Source organism: Festucalex cinctus, chromosome 3, assembly GCF_051991245.1.
Source record: "Festucalex cinctus isolate MCC-2025b chromosome 3, RoL_Fcin_1.0, whole genome shotgun sequence".
In the NCBI taxonomy this organism is placed as follows: Eukaryota; Metazoa; Chordata; class Actinopteri; order Syngnathiformes; family Syngnathidae; genus Festucalex; species Festucalex cinctus.
This window is the reverse complement of record NC_135413.1, coordinates 15,567,362-15,585,924: the sequence shown is the minus strand read 5'-3', so window position 1 is coordinate 15,585,924 and position 18,563 is coordinate 15,567,362. Positions and strand designations below refer to the sequence as shown.

The following is an 18,563-nucleotide window of genomic DNA, read 5'->3' as shown; positions in this document are numbered from 1 at the left end:
AATTTAATTGAAGAATTATTATTTATTTATTTTTTACATACAGTACTACTTTCAAACAATTGCTTGAACAGCTGATCTTGGTGTCTGCTATTGCTTTTAAGACTTTCCCAACTTGCGGAAATTCTTAAAGCTTCCTCGAGTACTTTGAACTTTTCTGTTTGCTGTACTAGTCCATCAATGGATTGCTGTAAAAAAATAATTAATTTTTAAATGCAGTCACTCGTGGCCACTACCAAGAAGTTAGAAGAGCTTGGCCTTGTCAAGTTAACATTCTATAAAGTTCAGAACTAGGCCTACTTATTAATTTAGTTTGGTTAACGTATGTACACATTTGAGCCCATATGTATAATTTTGAGTTTTTGCTTCAGATATTGCATAATGATTCTACCCAGGAAAATGAACAATTAAATCCAATACAAACATTTTCCTTGCCACTCGTCCTCAATCGGGGGGCAGGTGACGAACTGACCTTGGCAGAAAGGCTGGGTGGACTGGTGACCAGTCACTCTTAGGGTACTATAGACAAATCATCCATTATGAACAATCTAGAGTCTGCACAGGTAAGCAAAGAGGCAAGGTGCAAAGTCACAAAAAGTACTTATTTACATAAAAGGAAAAACAAGCTGTGTGGAGGAATCAAAATCCAAAATGATCAAAAGACACCATAACAAGAAGTAACATAACCAACCAAAACTGGGAAGAAACAAAGAGAGAGAGAAGACACAACTCAGGGAATTTTGACCAACAAAACAAACAATAAACAAAGACAGAAAGAAACCAGGAAGTTAAATACAAGCGAACTGACGAGACAACGAGGTACACCTGGACAAAACACCAGTGGCTGGAGGGGGCTGATTGGTTGACACAAGCGACCGGGCTGACGAGAACAGGTGGAAACAAAAACCTAACGAGCAAGACAAGACAAAAACTGTTTTCCAAACAGAGTACAGTGACCGTCCTAAGAGTGTAGGTGAAAATGTTCTTCCTAAGAACTTGAACTAAGAAATTGGAACAGCTGTGTAGGCTACTTGTTAACGTCCGACCACCGAACTCTGCCATATTCCCGTGATACAAGAACAAAATGTAACGTGGTATTTTGCTAGCCAAACCACAATTATCCAACCGATCCTTACTTTAATCTAGCTGGCAAGAACAGCATCTGTGGGACCTAAATACACATGAGTGGCTGGAGGGAGCTGATTGCTTGACACAAGTTACTGGGCTGATGAGAACAAACGGAAACAAAAACAAGACAATGAAAAAAGGCACAGAAGGAAAACATGACAAAACAAAATCTAATCAAAACAAAGTCAACAAAAACAGATCATGACAGATTAAATGTTAACTGACCACAAATGCAGACACACAGATACTGTAGATAGCTAAACATGCTGTGATGTTCACGTATTCCATTACTGTGGCGGTCCTGTGGTCCCATTATGGGGATTTCCCATCAGGGGTAGGGAAAGAATCCACTTCACTGTCACACACATATGCACAAACACACACACACCCACACAGAAAAATAGTGGGTCTCAGCTAGAGAGTCCGATAAGTCCATTACCTCAGCGTGCCCCCTGAATGGCTCATTAAAGCAACATTGTACCCACAAGCTGTTCTGCCTCTACAGAGCTTTGCTTGCACATATTATTCGATTGTGTGAGCTGACATTCCGCCATGACATCATGAAACCAAAACTGCCTTTGTCAGAGGATGCAACAATATGGCTGGTGTGGTCCAAATAGCTCTCACTGTGACCTCACACATGCCCGACCTCATCCCATCCACTCATCCCCTGGAAGCGACTGTTGTTCACACATCACCTGACGCGGGCGCAAACACCAAAACTTCCCATTGGCAGTAGGAATGAGGAAGAAGTTTGAGTGCAAGGACGGCGGGGTGTAGTCTTAAAAAGCTTGGATGCATTGGTACTTAAAGAGGAAGTAGCGTAATGCTAACCAGACAATGAGTCAGAGTGACACAAGGGAACAAGTCAGCGATGTTCATCAGAGGCGCCTCTGTCCCGACTCTCTTTAATGACGTCTTTCTAATTTGTACAATAATGATAAAATACCAATTCAGTAGCACCTTAATAAGACATTAAATAAACTTAACCTCCTGACTACCAGCAATTGAAATTTGTCCTCTGTAGTGGACCTTTTTAAACCTGATTAACTCCCACCCTTTTGTGCTCTACAGAGGACATTCACAGCTTTCCAGGGATACCAAATGTGTAAGTGTGGGGCTTTGCTACCAATTGCATCATAAAAGAAAATGGCTTCCCTCAGTGCAAGCACTTTTTAGGGAAGAGGAAAAGTAAGTGTATAACACTTTTTATTGAACAAATTTAGGCTTTAAATGTTGTTAGCATGTTTTCTATAAGGCTCGTAACAATACATTAAAGTATTGTTTGAATTATTTTAACGTTTAAGTTTTAAAAAAATGTCCTCTGTCGTCGACACATCATAGCTTAAAAATAAAAACTTTTTTTCAAAAATTTCTTTTGCAGTATTCCAGTTACTTCACAAAGATTGGGGAATATCAAAATAAACATGTTTGGACAATATTTTTTTTTCCTGGTAGTCAGGAGGTGAAGGTAGGTTACTACCGACAGTAAAGCAATCCATTCTATATCGCTTGCACATATTGTATTGCTTTTGCATGTGACTATCGTACAAACCATGCAGATTGTTATAGTACCAGTAGTCAAATGACATCCCGTCACATTTTGAAATCAAAACAATCCTCACAAATCAAATTACAAGGATCCAAAGTACAATGCCTTTCAATGAGTGGAGAAGATCATTTCACCGAGTTAACCGCCATTTTGATTTATGACGTCAGCTCGGAATTGTCAATTGGAATTGTATAAATTATTTGTTTGAAATTATCTTTGAGTTTTATTTTTCTGTACCATGTATAAAAGAGAAATAAACCAATAATTCATTAGGTCAAACTCAAAATACATACTGAATCTTTAGCATGATGGCAGGTACTTACTTGTTTGACTGGGCATCTAGAAGCTTGCAGCTGGTCATCTGTTGCAAATAATAATCCAGACTTTTCTCTGCATCCTCGTGAAAAGTGTATCACCCCTGCTTTTCTCCGGCGTCAACTCTGCAAGGAGCCTCGCCTGCCTGTCCGACCTCTACTGGAATGTTCCACCATGTTGCTGTTAAGATGGCCAGCTATTAATGAGAGCAACTCCTCTGACTGGGTACCATTTTAGGGCATTACAAAGAGCACACAAATAGGCAAAATAGGTGTGGTTTTCAGTGATTAATTTTAAGAATGTTCTACAGAAAACAAATGTGAACATAGTTGAGTTTGCAGATGATTTGTAAAATGGTGGCTGTACTTGGATACTCAGTAAATATTGTGAGAAAAATATCATATAGAAAATCACTTTCTCACATTCATCATTGCGTCTGTCTTTCATCAAAGTACACACATTAAAGTGTTATTTTTATTCAGCTTTTAATACTGCATATTTTAACACTTGTATAATGCTGTGTAATACTGTATTATTAAAAAAAATATACTTAACTGTGTCATCTTCACCATGAATGGTTACATAAAAATTACTTTATTTTTTTTATGGGAACAAACATTTTATTTATTTTTAAATATTCTCACATATTATTTAAATTTCACCCCTGCCCCCACTCCATATTGAATCCATCAATTTAATAATGGTTGAGAGAAGTAGACAATGAATGTTGAATATTTTTTATATGTGAAAAGAGCAATTGTTGAATTTCAGTTGCTGTGAGAAGAAAGATGCAGCATCCACTTTATTTCACTACATAAAAATTTAGCCCACAAACAAAACTAAACTGTCCTACTTTAACCTCCACTGAAAAGTCAGTGTGAATGTATCGTTTTTAGATAACACTATTTAATAATTTACCATCTCCATCAAAAAACATGTGACATAACCATTATCAAAGGGAAAGAAAAAAAAATCAATGATGTTTGTGGTCAGAGTGGAGTTTGTAAAACACAAAATCAATAGCAAGATTCGAGCGCTCCAGATGTCATCATGTAGTGTGGAAACGTATCATTGGAATTCCCCTTTGTAACCAGAAATGGAAAGAAGAAGCAGAGGAGAGATTGTATTTTGTCATGTCTGTATTTTGTCTCATTTTCACAAAACATGTACAGGGGAAGGAAAAGCCTTTCAATATAACCTGAGGTATTCTTTATTTTATTTTATTTTATTTTTTTTTAGCATCAAGCAGCCTAGGTATGAGGACTTTTCCTTTAAAAACTCATCAGTGTTCTTCCATGTGTTGCTATTTACAACAACTTAATAATAAGAATACCAATAATAGCAATAATAACAATAATTCAATAACAACAGATTTAGCAAATGGGACAGCCTGCATCATATTTGTTACATATAAATAATGCGAACAATAATTTTAAAAACAACATGGAGGAGGGATTTAGGAGCTTGATTGAGCCTCGGGCAAACAAAAGGAATCTATCAGAAGTTGTAGCAGCACAAGGTTAAATGCTAGTCATGGGTCAAAAGACAACAAGTTTTACACGATGAATAAATAAGCATCTCACACTAGGAGAATGTTTTCTTCTTTTTAACTGTTGTTTTTAATCAATGCATGAGAGGAAATAAGAGCGATAACTGTCAGAGATTTTCATGTTTTGTGCTGATGTGCTGGGCTTGGCTCACTGAACGATCCCCTGAGAAGGAAAGAAAACGAGAGTGTGTGTTTGAAGAAATAAGTGCATACAGTAGGGTGTGTGTGTGTTAGGTTCAGCTTTGGCGGGAAAGACCGGAACTGGCTTTGAAAGGGTGACTGGTTTATCAAAAACTGTGCATATGTTGCATAAAGTTTTTGTTACGCATGCCCCCCATCCCCGATGTCATGCACAAAATGCTCATGTGTTAAAGCCATAATCACAGACTTCTGCTGCTGTTCCTTTAAGATGTCACCGTCCCACAATAAGAACTTGGTTACCAGAAAGCAAAAAAGTGCATTTCCGAGTCATACGTCACTCTCCCCAAAGAAGGAACAGCACATATTGCTTGCTTGAATCCGATGAATGTATGTATTTGTATGTGTTCATAAATAGCATACAGCAAATTATATTTCAACAAAAAAGAAATCAATCCACAAAACATTATATTATATCTCATTACCAGAATGAACAATAAATTAAAAGTCCTTTTGAGTCACTATACATATACAGTATATTCATATTATTTGTCTTTCTGTTGCCAGCTTTTGACGATGCATGCTCATTGGTGACCACTAGTGGTGACAGGGGGCAATGGCAGGGTGGCCCGTGAGCTGAAACCTCAGTCCCACAGCGTCACTGTGCTTTCGGGTCACTGCTGGAAGCTGGGCTGAGCTGAGGGCCCCGTCATTGTTTTGGTTGCATCCAGGGGTTCCGAGTGCCGCCTGTGCGAGATTTGTGCTCCGAGGCCTGCGCTCACGTGGATGATGTTGCAATCGGACTGAACTGGACAAGAGCGTATGAGGTTTTGAGGCTGTTGGACACCGAAGTGGTGGACGCTTTGGGTCAGATCACGAGTTGTATAACCATTGGAACTACTCCACACTCGACCACAGGCAGGCGGTTGGAGTCCATGTCAAAACGAAGCTATTCTACATGAGAAGGATGCAACATAACACAGGCACTGGGTCCTTTTGACCGCAGAAGGTCAGTACCGACACTGCCTCAAGAGAGTTTAGAAGGTTGTGGTCAGGTAAGCAGCGCAGTGTCTCTGTCCAAAACCTCTCTCAGTTGGAGTCTTGAACACTGTCATGATTCAAACAGTCCTTCTAAAGAGGTCTCTTTCTGCCTCCAGTGATGTCAATGTCTATTATCTGTCAGGATACCTCAATGATCTCAAGACTCCCTGAGAAACTCGACTGTTTCCCAATCTTCCCCAGTTCTTCTCGGGACCGCGTCTCCGAGATGCCCTCCTCGAATTCCATCTGACAGCTGCGGCGCTTAAACTGCTTCTCGCCGGCCGAACTGCTGCTATTGGCTCGCTCGTCCCTCTTTTCCCGCTGCGGCATCGGGGGCTTCTCCTTTGCAGGTTTGTCCCGTAACCGCACGCTTTCGCTGCAACCGAACGCCACGTACGCCGAGCTGCTCCCGAACCTCACCGACGACTCGGTTGCTTTGCCGTCGCCTCCGCCGCCGAGTTCCATCTCGCCCCCCTCCTCGGCACCGAAGGGCCACGGGGCGTCGGTGGTGGGGGTCACGGGCGTAACAGGGGTGGTGGCCTGGACAGAGTCTCTGTGTTTGGTCCACATTGCTCCAGATCCCATGGAAGGCAGAGAGGGCAGCGGCAGAAGCAGAGATCCCTTCAAGTTCTCATCCTTATGGTCGAGAGACAGGTTGAGGGACTGAGGCGGAAGTTGTTGGAAATGGATTGGCGAACTGCCGGAGCTGTGCTTGGCTTTCCTTCTGGGTCTGGATACCGAAGAACCAGACCGATGGACCCCCTCGCTTCCCCCGTGCCCCAAACCTCCGATGCTTCCCACGCTGCCGGGTGAGGGGAAGGGGGAGTCAGAGGAAGAGGGGCTGTCCAGGATTGGAGACTGAGAGCAGACGCCGTTGGATGTGCCCGTTTCCGGGCTGTCCAGTTTGCACAGCTTGGGGACGTCTTCAGAGTGTGTCGGTGCTAGCGTAGCAGAGTGTGGACTGTTCGGGGAGTACACGGATTTAATGTCCAGGGAGAAGGAGCGTTTCAGACGATTTGTGTCCATGATCCTCTCGGCAGAGAGGTGCAAGCCGTTGAAGCCTTGCTGGAGGGAAATGGGTGACGGTACCTTGGGTTCGGGTGGCTCGGCCACAGATGAGTCATAGTTACTATGGTGACCGTTCATCTCAAAACACATGTCGTTAAGCTCAGAATTTTGCTTTGAGTGGCCTTCAAGGATGTTTTCATCAGAGCTTGAAGTCAACGCTTGGAGTAATCGTAAGCCTTTCTCAAACTCCAGCAGCTGGCCCAGGAAGTTAAAGTTGGGGGATATGGAGGGTCTTCGGTCCTTTACAAACCTGTCAGATGCAAAAGAGGTTGATTGTATTAGAAGACAAACCGTTGAGTATAAGTGTTGGATGTCAAGCGTTTTAACGGTTTCCCTGCAATCTGCGTATCAGAAAAGGCCTTTTGTGCAGCGGCCATACTATCACAGTTGGCACATTTCCTACAAAAGTCAATTGCCTTTTGCCATTTTAATATGCCTGTCACCTTAGCTCGGCTGGATGGGTGGAGTAAATGTACCTGTAGGCATCATCTGACGACAGGCCCATTGTCTTCATGATGTATGCGATAGCGATGGTCGCCGAACGCGAGATTCCAGCCAAGCAATGCACAATGACTCTGCAGTTTGACACCTTGGCTTTGTCTGTGGGAGGAAATGAACAGGTTGAGCTCAGGCCACACAAATGCACACAATAGAAGCAGCACAAAGTCTGGTGACAATCAACCTCTATTGAAAGAAACATGACATTTCCTGGAAGAGGACAAAAGGGTTCCTGAACGGAAGTTTTATGTATATTGGAACCTTTATTGTCTATTGGAGACAATGGTATGTGCAGTATCGGATATTTTAGCCAGAGGTGGGAATTGCGTCAGTACTGCTGGAAGGCCCGTCAGGACGTCACTGACGGACTCCTATTTTGCTGACGACCGTAGTTTAGTGCTCTGTTTGTTCATTTTACATAAGGCATGTTGTTGGACAGCTAAAGGGGTCCTATCAGGGGACGTATTGAGTCCATTTGGCCCACTGCTCTGAATATATGACTGGATAGCTGACAGGCTAAGACGTTTGACGCCGTGAGGCCGCCATATTACTCCTCCCCAGAAACGTTTTTTGGCATACGATCCTATAGATTTACAGTATCGAAATTGGAGAACATTTGAGATGGTACTATTGTTTTTTGTTTTTATTTATTTATTATTATTATTATTTTTAACTTGTTAAAAAATAGTGACCACCGTGCCACTCCCCCACCCTCGCCTCTATACTAAGAGCCTATGAATTGTATATGTCTCATCTGTACAGATCCCGTATAGTTTATACAGTAGTCTGATTGCGAGGTGGCAGGAGCAAGATGGCCGCCCTGTTGCTTCAACGGCTTGCACGGGCATTTATGGGCTATCGGCTATCCAGTCATATATTCAGATCAGGGGTTTGGCAATTCGTGGCTGTATTGGCGACAGTTACGACGGTGTGCTCCTCCTACGTGGTGACATTAGTGAGGAAGGACAACAAAATGGGCTGACGATGATGGATGGGTAGCCTGGCCGACAGCGAATGACGAATGACGGACAAGCAACATTTACTGACATGCCCACTCTGACTCTAGCATCGAAAATGATCTCATAACACATGTATCTTCTTCCAGCTTACCAATGAATTCATTAGTTTTGTCCAGCCAAGGAAGAAGTTTCTCACAGTAGTTGTCGTTGACTGGGATGCGCATGAAGTGGCTCTCGCTGATGAAGTCCGGCTTGGGACAGGTGTTGCTAGCATTTAGTACATATGTTATACCATTCTGAGCCATCAGATCCTGCAAAGATATGAAGAATACGTCTGAGGTCGTTTCCCCCCTCCAAACAGTATGAAATAAAGTAATGCTATGATTCTTTTATTTAATTCACTGCAGTTTTATTTAGTTACAGTTAGTTGAGTTCTCAAGACAATTTCTAAATTATGTTGAGGACTCCACAACATATCCCCACATGAGCTTTGGCAATAGCGATAAGGAAGAATAAATCCCTTGTTAGTAAGATTTCTTCAGTCAGGATGTTTTGCCTGCCCTAAAAAGGTTCCAGTGTACTACAAACCTTATTGAGAACATCTTTCTGGGAACCCAAGTAAAGATGCGGCAGGATGCGAGTGGGCCCAACATTAGCCACAGGCAAGCAGGGCTGGGATAAACTCATAGGAAGAACGGTGGCCGGCTTCCCTTCGCACAGGCCGGGGAAGCAGGAGGAGAAAGCAGCAAAACCTCCTGCAGAGACATAACGAGAACGGCTCGATTACTCCAATTGTACAAGATGTTTTATGCAAGGTCTCATGAGTTAAAAAAAAATAATCTTGCACCATGAGCAGAGTAAACAGTTTCTAGACATTCAGAGGTGACCCTGGGCTACAGTCTGGGTCCTGCCTAGTGCGACAGAAGCAAAGAAGAGGCTCTCTTGTTCTTCTGCGTAAGGTTAACTGCAGGGTGGCCAGGAATGTGCGCGTCTGGCCCTTTAAGAGGCAGGCGGCTCCACTTTTGGCATATATGTGTGTGTGTGTGTCTCCGTTTCCTGCATGAGCTCATGTCCTGTAGAAATACATTGCGTCAGGCTTGGGGAATGAGAGGAGGCCACAGGTGCACGGTCAGGACAGAGGTCCAGTAACATCCCCCTTGACAAGCGCACAGCATGATGACACGCACACACAAAATACACAAACACACATGAACAAATTGTTACACTGTAAAAAAAAAAAAAGATCATCTGAAGACATGATCGTATAATCTTTAGCGCCACTCACTCTTCACTCAATGACTCACAATGGCTTTGTGCAAGACACCAACACACACTCATCATTACTCTGCAGCGCTGTGGTTGTATAACTACAGGGTGGGGGCCAAGGGGAGGAGGTGGGGGGGAGGGGGGTTAAGTGTGTGTGGGTAATGACCTCGGAGACGAATGCAGAGAAAAGAAGGGACCGCTACTAAGGAACTCTCAAGCCTCATAGATTAGAACCTAATTTAGGTTCAGCCCAGCCTGACCCAATCTGGGAGAGACACGCGTGTGCACCGTGTGAGAGTGAGTGAGACATGACATCACAAAAAAAAAAAAAAAAAAGTGCTAGCCACTGGTTGCAAAGCACACCCAGATGCCCACATTCTAAGCACAAATGTGTCAACAAGGGCACAGCTTGTATTTATTTATTTATTTATTTTTAAATAAAACTACATCCTATGAAGACGAAAGGCGATCAGCAACTATTCTAATTAAGTGCTACGGGGGGAAGCATTGTGGCTTTAAGTGCAATGTCCCTGTCAGTCTCCTGCTATTAATGGTAACAGACGGAGTGATGACATCAGTGCTCCTCCGTGCATGAAGTCAAGTGAGGGGATGAATTGGTAAGATAACGCCCAAGAACCAGGAACGAAGGCTGCTGTGTAAATATGACTACATTCATCATCTGTTTGGCCAATCTATGGGTGGTGTTCATTTCAAGCTGATAACGTGGCGGGGGGGGGGGGGGGGGGGGGGGAAGCATAGTTCTTTGAAAGGGTTTCTTCCTGGAGCGCCGCTACGTATCGAGACGGGTCTTGGGCACATTGTTACGAGGAAGCGGTATGTTCCTGGAGACAGCATAAACAACAGGAAAAGGCTCATGTCACACGACAACTATTTCCCTTTCTATGTGAAAACATTGTTCGAGAGTTTGTTAGAAGTACACAAGACAGGACATTACAATGTGGACACAGCATGTTTGCTCAACTGTGTGTGTGGGGAGAAAGTGTGTGAGGGGAAGTGACAGCATCAATGAACAGAATCTTCTAAAAATATACTTGCTAATACCATAAAATACGCATCTAGAAATGTACTCTTAAATGTGCACTTTTGGGCATAATGACTAACGCGTTACTTATTTGCACGCAAGTACGCAGACTAAAGTTACTATTCTATCCGCCCTACAAGTTACTTTGTATGCGTCTACATAGAAGCAAGATCAACATTTCAGAAAGAGCAGCGTTTAACACCACTACAAGCAGTTGCAGGTAACTGCCTGCAGGACGTAATAGTGAGCAGGAATTGACAAAAGTTAAACAACCAGGTGCCTCTCTCATGCATGTACAGTATTTATTGAAAACTAATGGTTAATGAATAATGAATACAGGAGGATATCCAATTCCTACTACTATAGTACTCACGAAAGTCACTAAACAAATAAGAAATAAGAATATTTTCAAGACACAAGTACAGTCACTATTTTAACAAAAATATTCAGTCAACAGCGCTATCCATGTAGCTTTAATAACACTATGTTAAAAAAAAAAAAAAAAAAAAGGATCACAGGTCAGTATACATTCACAGTCACACAATGTAATTGTTATATTTATAAACCAAACATTATAATTGTTGAGTTTTGACAGTACAACATTATTACAACACATGCTAAAAGTTTGGACAGACTTTCTTATTCAATGAATTTGCTTTATTCTCATGACTGGTTATTTTGCAGATTCTCACTGAAAGCATCAAAACTATGTATGAACTGACATGGAGTTAGTTATGTACTGAAAAAAATGAAATAACTGAAAACATGTTTATATGATAGATTCTTCAAAATAGCTCCTTGGAAAACCCTTTCAGGTGACTTAACTTTTGAAGCTCATCAAGAGAATGCCAAGAATTTACAAAAAAGTAATCAGAGAAAAGGGTGGCTATTTATTTATGTACCGGTACTTATTGTATTATTTCCACCTTTTTGTTTTTTTTGGTAAGTACATAACTGCAGTGTTCGTTAGTTGTCATAGTTGTCATCATAGTTGTGATGCCTTCAGTGAGAATCTACAATGTACATAGTCATTATAATAAAACAAATGTATCGAATGAGAAGGTGTGTCCAAACTTTTGGCCTGCACTGTATGTCAAGTAAATTAACAACAACAACAACAACAACAACAACAATAATAATAATTAGGGGTGTTTAAAAAAAAAAACGATTCGGCGATATATCGCGATACTACATCGCGCGATTCTCGAATCGATTCAATAATCGGCAGAATCGATTTTTATTTATTTATTTATTTATTTATTTATTTATTTATTTATTTTTTAGGATTCACACCTTGAGCATGGAAGAATGTTATATGAACGGAACATTAAGCCTTAATATTGTATTTGAATGCTGTTCAAACATGAAACAGATTACAACCTCTATAAGACTGAAATTTCAGATAAATAAATAATACATTTTCATATAAATCTTACACTCTACAAGCTTACTGATTAGTATTTTCTAAATTTGAATGAAAAAAAAATCGCAACAATCGACTTATAAATTCGTATCGGGATTAATCGGTATCGAATCGAATCGTGACCTATGAATCGTGATACGAATCGAATTGTCAGGTACTAGGCAATTCACACCCCTAATAATAATAATAATATTTAAAACCTGTTTTTTAAATTAAAAGCAAATGACACATTTGTTAGATGTACTCCTTTTTTTTAGAATAAAATAATTCTAATCATAATATATAATAATATAATATTATATATTATATTATATATTATATAATAGTTATAATATATACAGTAAAATTATTATGATTAGTCAAAAAGGTTGCAGCCTTTATGTTTTAATAAAAAACAAACTTTATTTTTTATGTTAAGCAGGGTGGTTGCTATCTGCTAAATGTAAATTACCTTGTTATCTAATTTAGCTACTTTTTAAAGTAAGTAATCAGTAAATAATAATAAGTTTACCGGTACTTTTTAAAAGCAACTATTGAGCAAAGTAACCAAGATACTTTTTCAAGGTAACTGTGGCAACACTGGTTTGCAATAATATAGTGATTGCAGTAGGTGAAATCATTTAGCGTTGGATAAACAAAAAGGAATGGCACAGCACAGGGAACATGTTGGACCAGTGTGTGACTCAAGGAATGAGTGACAGTTACTGGAATGAAGCGGCTCAACTACGAGATAAGAGACCAGGGCCAAGTGTTGTTTTAAAGCGTACTTACATGACGTCAATACAATTACAGACACCTCCCTTGTCGGCAGCGCTTGCTTTACACAGCCAGGAGATCGCACGTTATTGTCATCTGACCCCCAACCCCACTTCTTAAAGTTGTCATGACAACAAGGAAGGACAGTGCTGACAGTAAGCTCATGGTCTCTCCCCTGTGTGTTGTCAGGATGTTACAGTGTCGAAAGAGCTGAAGGACGTCCACACACTGAACAGACATGACATCACATTCTCCAGAAAAGAAAACGACGAGCCATTCCAATCTCGCAGCATAACGCAAACACACAAGTGAGGCCTCACAATGAAGTCATTGAAAATACCCTGTGACACACACCAACCCAGCTGTCTCTGAACATGACATCAGAAGGTCAACTGGGAAGGATGAGTTCATATTCAGTGCGGCGTGATAATCAGTGGAGCGTGACACGCTGATACTTTACACATGAACACAAATGGGCGCACACATTTTTGTGTAAGCCAGCATCAACAATCGTCATCATCCTTCTGGCAGATTGCGTGCCATGCTATCATTTCAAGTGAGGGGAAAAATACAGACAAGATCTTTTTGGACATTAGACATTTTTATTGCATCTGGAAAATAAACAGGACGTGACAAACCGATTGGTGAAAGCTCAAAAATGGCAAAGCGATCCGGGAAAGAGGGCACTGTGTCGCCATCAGCAGCACTCTCCAGTGGTGACTTCCTTTTTCCGTTTCCCTCTGCCCAATTCATCACTTATGTAACTTCTTACTGACAACCCCAGCCAGCCCCTTCTCTGTGTGAGTGCAGCAGGCTGCTTTTCCTCATCCCTCATTTCTTATAACCAACTCAAACAAGTTCAAAACTTCAATCTTACTCTCCAGGATCAGTAGCAGATGTTTGGATCACACTCGGTGCCCTTATGAATCGATGAATGCTCGAGTGGAACCCGCACATGGTTAATGGGAGCTTTGCTGTTACATCATCACTCGTATTGGTACAATTGACTGCTTCATCAATACAAGCCAACTCCCTCACCCGTCAGTGTTCAACCGCCTGTAAAGTGTGTAGCTTTCAGTTGACTGTTAATGGAGAGGCAACCCCCCCACCTACACACCCACGCGTCCACAGCCTACGGGCATTGATCTGCATGAATGGCCGCCCCGCACCCCTCCACTGTTCTCCTTTTCGGTTCATATCAGGGGAGACATGACGCCATCCAGGGTGCACCTCCAGCTGTCCCCTCAACCCTATGAGGGTACATTAGCATTTCAATGTGGAAACCCCCTCCCCCAAAACATGACATCATTGCACACATGTCCCATTCAGCTGCACAAAGGCTGAATTGGAAAGGAAGGGTTGAGAGTGTGTGTGTATATGTTTGTATAGGGGTGGTGGTGGTTGATGACCAATTGTGTCAAAACAGACAAGATTGACAGCGCACAGATGAGACAAGAGGGTGATGTCATCTTTTCAAGCAGGCGTCATGTTGTGGACTGTTAAGGCTGTGAAATCCTGTCTAATGGTTAAACTGCCATTGTTCTGCTATCTTAGGGCAAAGATACGAACTTTATCTTGTCGGGGGGGACTGAGCCCTACCAGCTTCCTATGCACATTCACCCCCCCCATTCAAGAGATAGGTATAGAGTTTGCTGGTGAATAAAATGAGAGCAAATCTAGTTCTCCTCACCTTCAACTAAGAAAGCGTTGTGTTCTTGTAATCTTAAGGAAGTGTTCCTTTAGTTTAGTTCCTTTAGATAGCAAGTTAGAATAGCTAGCTAGCTAGCTAGCTAAAATTGCTCAATTTGGTGTTATCATTCCGTTAGGATACTACTCCCATTACTCAGCTCATATAGAGCACTTTAAAACAGCAGAGGCCCCAGAACTGAACCCTGTGGCGCACCATATGTTCCGTTATACATGTAAATTCATTTGACATATTTGTCTGCCCGCTTTCTTTTTTTTTTCTTGACAGTTAGCATGAAGGGATTACAATAAAAGACATCACACGACGTGCCATCGCAGTAGCCACAAGTCGACTACTCAATGCGCGAGATACCCTGCAGCATGAACACCATATCATGACTCACTGAACCACTGTCGTTCGAGCTAACCCAGGTTAAGAAGCACTATACTAAGAATATGTCACTTCAACTGCTACTTAAGTCCATTATATAGGATGATGTCATGTAGGAAAATCAAATGTATACGCTGCTGTAGCCAAGACTGCATCCACCGGTCTGTTTTCCAGGATGTGTTAAATGTCCTAAAATAACCTTCTAATTTTCTGTGCAAACAAGCGTGCCACCTCCAGCTACTAAGTCTGATTGTAAAATGACACATTCACAATCACAAAAACGTGGTAGGTTACTTTGCAAACAGCTTCTCCCCCCACCAATAAACGTCTCCATGTGACACGTGCGCGTAAAGCATGGGGCGAAGTGTGTACTTTGTTCAGTATGAATGTATTGCCTCATGCCTGTGTGAGAAAGTGTTGTCCTGGACACCTGCAGTGCACGCCACACACAATGATAACATAATCTCCACGTACATTCTGAAAAGGCGGCAGAGTGCGAGTACCGAGTAAGAAAAGCCAAGAAGAAAGAGAATGGCGCCTTTGTGACAGTTTTACATCTCAATGACCGCAGGCTGTGAGAGCATGAGCACTATGTCATACCGTGGGTCACAGCTCTCATTCTCTCGACCCGAGCCCCTTTTTCTTACTTTTCATTGTGTTTTATCTTCATGATGTCATCCTCCTAATCCGTCTCTAAACAGCATAACGGTGAAGACAAAAGAGGAGGAGAACTCAAGTCAGGTTTAGCAGGATCCACTCAGTCTGTTAGCAGTGGACTACACTTCCTCATTGTCCACTTCTAGCTTGTACTGATAAATGCAAATGATTTTGCACGTGACTGGAAAAATGCTTTCAGAAGATAAGATATTGTTGACATCATCTTCACTCATTTCTTTTGCATACTGTTGATGTACGTGAAGGGCCCACACATACTCTCATTTCACCTCAAGTCGGCCCTTGTTCACACCCCCAAAATCACACATACATACACGCATCACTTGTGGTTGATGTGCCCAGGTGGATACACACCTCGTAGCTCTCTCCCCTCCTTCATCCTGCGGACCCTGATCTTCAGCCTCATGTCTGTGTCCTGCAGGTCCGGCCAAAAACGATCCTCTGCAGGGGATATCACCACATTAAGTGGCATCCCCAAGTACACAATCCGTTTGTTGTTGGGGATGGAGCGACCCCTTGCAACAGTCCTCCTTAGAAAGCTGAAGGAGGTGAAAGTTCCAAGATTTGATGCCAAAGAAAAAGAAAAAAAAACAAAACACTTAGATATGCAAAATCTGTTCCAGGGCCTTGGAAATGACCCTCAGTGCAAGAAAATTAAAGGCGCAGGAGTCAAAGTGTCTGTGGTGCTGCACCTGAAAAAGCCCCAAAACAAATCCACATGTGGCCAGAATCCTACTTGAATGCAAAAATCCCAGCAATGCTCTTGGGCAAATATTTTGTAATTGTGTGGTTTTGTGGAGAATGGCGGCCACTCAGAGAGCAAGAGCAAAACGAGTTTGTTTTCCAGCACAAATGCGCCAGCTGTATTCTGCCTGCAGCTGGTCTGAGAGCTCCTCTGTGTCTTCGTCTCAGTGAGTCCACAGCAAGAAGAGCAGCCCACTATTGTTGTGCAGCTCCACTCTCCGCGTCTCCCATTCGCTCGCTCGCCCGGGTAAACTCCTCCCTCTGCCTCCCTCCTCTCTCGGGTGGCTGTCTCTGCAATAGAGGAGGACGCCGCCACTCGCTCTCCTCCAGCTCGGAGGGTGAATGAGCTCACTCGCCGCGAGGCCAGAGCCTGCCCCCTCTCCTCTTCTGCCTCCCCTTGCACCCTCCCTTCTCCAGCGGAGCCAGAGCTCCGTCATAGCTAACGTCCAAGGCATGTAACCACATTCCTTAGTCAGCCAGCAAATATGCGGCCACCTCAGGGACCGAGCTGCAGAGCTGGCCTCTTTTGGGGAAGGTTAGAGGCTAACAGGTATTTCAGCAGCTAAATGGGATGACATTACTGAACGAGTTAAGTGATGGGAATGCATTGTTTTTTTGTTTTTTTTGTGGGGGTATATTTAACTCTTTGACCAAACGTTCTCCAAAAAAACCCAACGGTACCAGCCGATTTGGAGCATTTTCACTCATCTTTCAAAGCAAACAGAATATTGTGCGGTATGACGACATAAATATGGTGGATACCATATGAAAGATTGGATTCCATTCGTTCATGAGAAAAAAAAAAAAAGTATATTTCTAACTTATTCCGTTCTTTAGTAATCACCATTTGAAATTAGGTCATTTGAGTGACATAAGCGAAAATACAAAAATATTAAGAGAAAAACAAGCTTTTTGTGAAAAAGATATTTTTTTTTTGCACAACAGTGACTTTAACACTATTTTTTGTTTAGTGACAAGGCAGCGCTGCACAAGACATTGTGCTCCCCATTGAGAAAAAAAAACACGTAATAAACTTAAATTAACGTTTTTGGCGGCATATTTTAGAACACATTATTAAACGTTTTTGGCAGTCAAAGAGTTAAGTGGAACTTAACTACGCAAATACAACAGATTATACGGTTTTAAGGTGAGTTGATAGCTTTTTTTTGGTTTGTTTTTTGGAAGAATGTGTGACATCTCACTGTCCAGTATGGTTTTGTCTTGGAGTATGAAAATGGAGAGAGGAAAAAGTTAAATTAGGGCAGGGGGTGGAAAAAGAACCCAAACAGACAAAAGAGAAGAAGCCTAGAAGTGAAAACTCAACATACTTGTGGTATGCAGACATTCACCATGTGACAGGATAATGACGCTTGGTACTTTACTATGGAATGACAAATATGTAGCCCGCAAGTTCAGCCACTGGGGCGGAGGAGGGGGAAGCAGAAAATGACATTACATGACTGCTTGGGGAAATAATTGTTACCTACTTTCAATTGTTCAAGGGGAAGTCAACCCAAGAAATGTAGAATATTTTCGATGCAACACCACTAGTCTAAACATCCATCCATCCATCCATCCATCCAGCCATTTTCTTATCCGCTTACTCCCCACAAGGGTCGCGGGGGTGCTGGAGCCTATCCCAGATGGCTTTGGGCACACCTTGGGACAATTTGGAGCGCCCAATTAGCCTGCCATGCTTGTCTTTGGAATGTGGGAGTGTATGAATTTAGTGTGTATCAATTTGATGTTTAGTTTTTTTTTTTGGGGGGGGGGGGGGGGCAGATTGGCAGTTGGGTGAGGGGGATGATCGCTGATCTGGTCATCTCACAGGGGACATTGGTGGTGTGGTACGTAATCATGTAGGTATGTGCGTGTGAGGGTGAAGAAGTGAAACAAGCATGTGTGTCCTTTCTCATCTTCCAAACATTGATAGAGGTTCTTCCCTACCATTCGATTGGCTTCATATTTCAGATGGACACTTTTACGCATCGGGTTCGAATAAATGGATAGAAGAGATCATCCAAGCGTCATTTTCGCTTTTTGATTTCCGCTACAAATTTCCATTTCCAAGTACGACACCATCAATTGCATATCAAATATAATTAGAATTCATAGTATCTTTGTTAGTCACATAATTTCTTTCTAGAAGTGTCACTCTAGTGCCACTGCAAAAAAACAAAACAAAAAAACAAACAAAAAACACTATCCATCCATTTTCGCTTATCTGCATAGAATGAAATATACATTAAAGGTAACCAAAAAACAAAAACAAAAAAACAGACAAAAGGTGTAGTGCAGTACTTGGTTGGCACAGCAACAACAACAACACTAGCCT

The 18,563-nt window shown here is 42.1% G+C and overlaps 1 protein-coding gene across 3 annotated transcripts in view; it reads right to left on the bottom strand.

Moving 5' to 3' along the window:
* Window positions 1-4,113: 4,113 nt before the first annotated feature.
* dusp8a (dual specificity phosphatase 8a) overlaps window positions 4,114-18,563 on the bottom strand; it is a 46,016-nt gene continuing 31,566 nt past the window's right edge. For 2 of the 3 annotated variants that reach the window (XM_077516029.1, XM_077516028.1), the window contains exons 4-7: window positions 8,834-9,000; window positions 8,397-8,556; window positions 7,265-7,388; window positions 4,114-7,038 (exon numbers count right to left, since the gene is read on the bottom strand). In XM_077516029.1, coding sequence (XP_077372155.1) covers window positions 5,859-7,038; window positions 7,265-7,388; window positions 8,397-8,556; window positions 8,834-9,000 — 1,631 coding nt within the window. In that variant the 3' untranslated portion in view covers window positions 4,114-5,858. Of the gene's footprint in view, window positions 7,039-7,264; window positions 7,389-8,396; window positions 8,557-8,833; window positions 9,001-15,838; window positions 16,536-18,563 lie in introns of those variants that run through there. The other variant, XM_077516030.1, reaches the window with a different exon arrangement.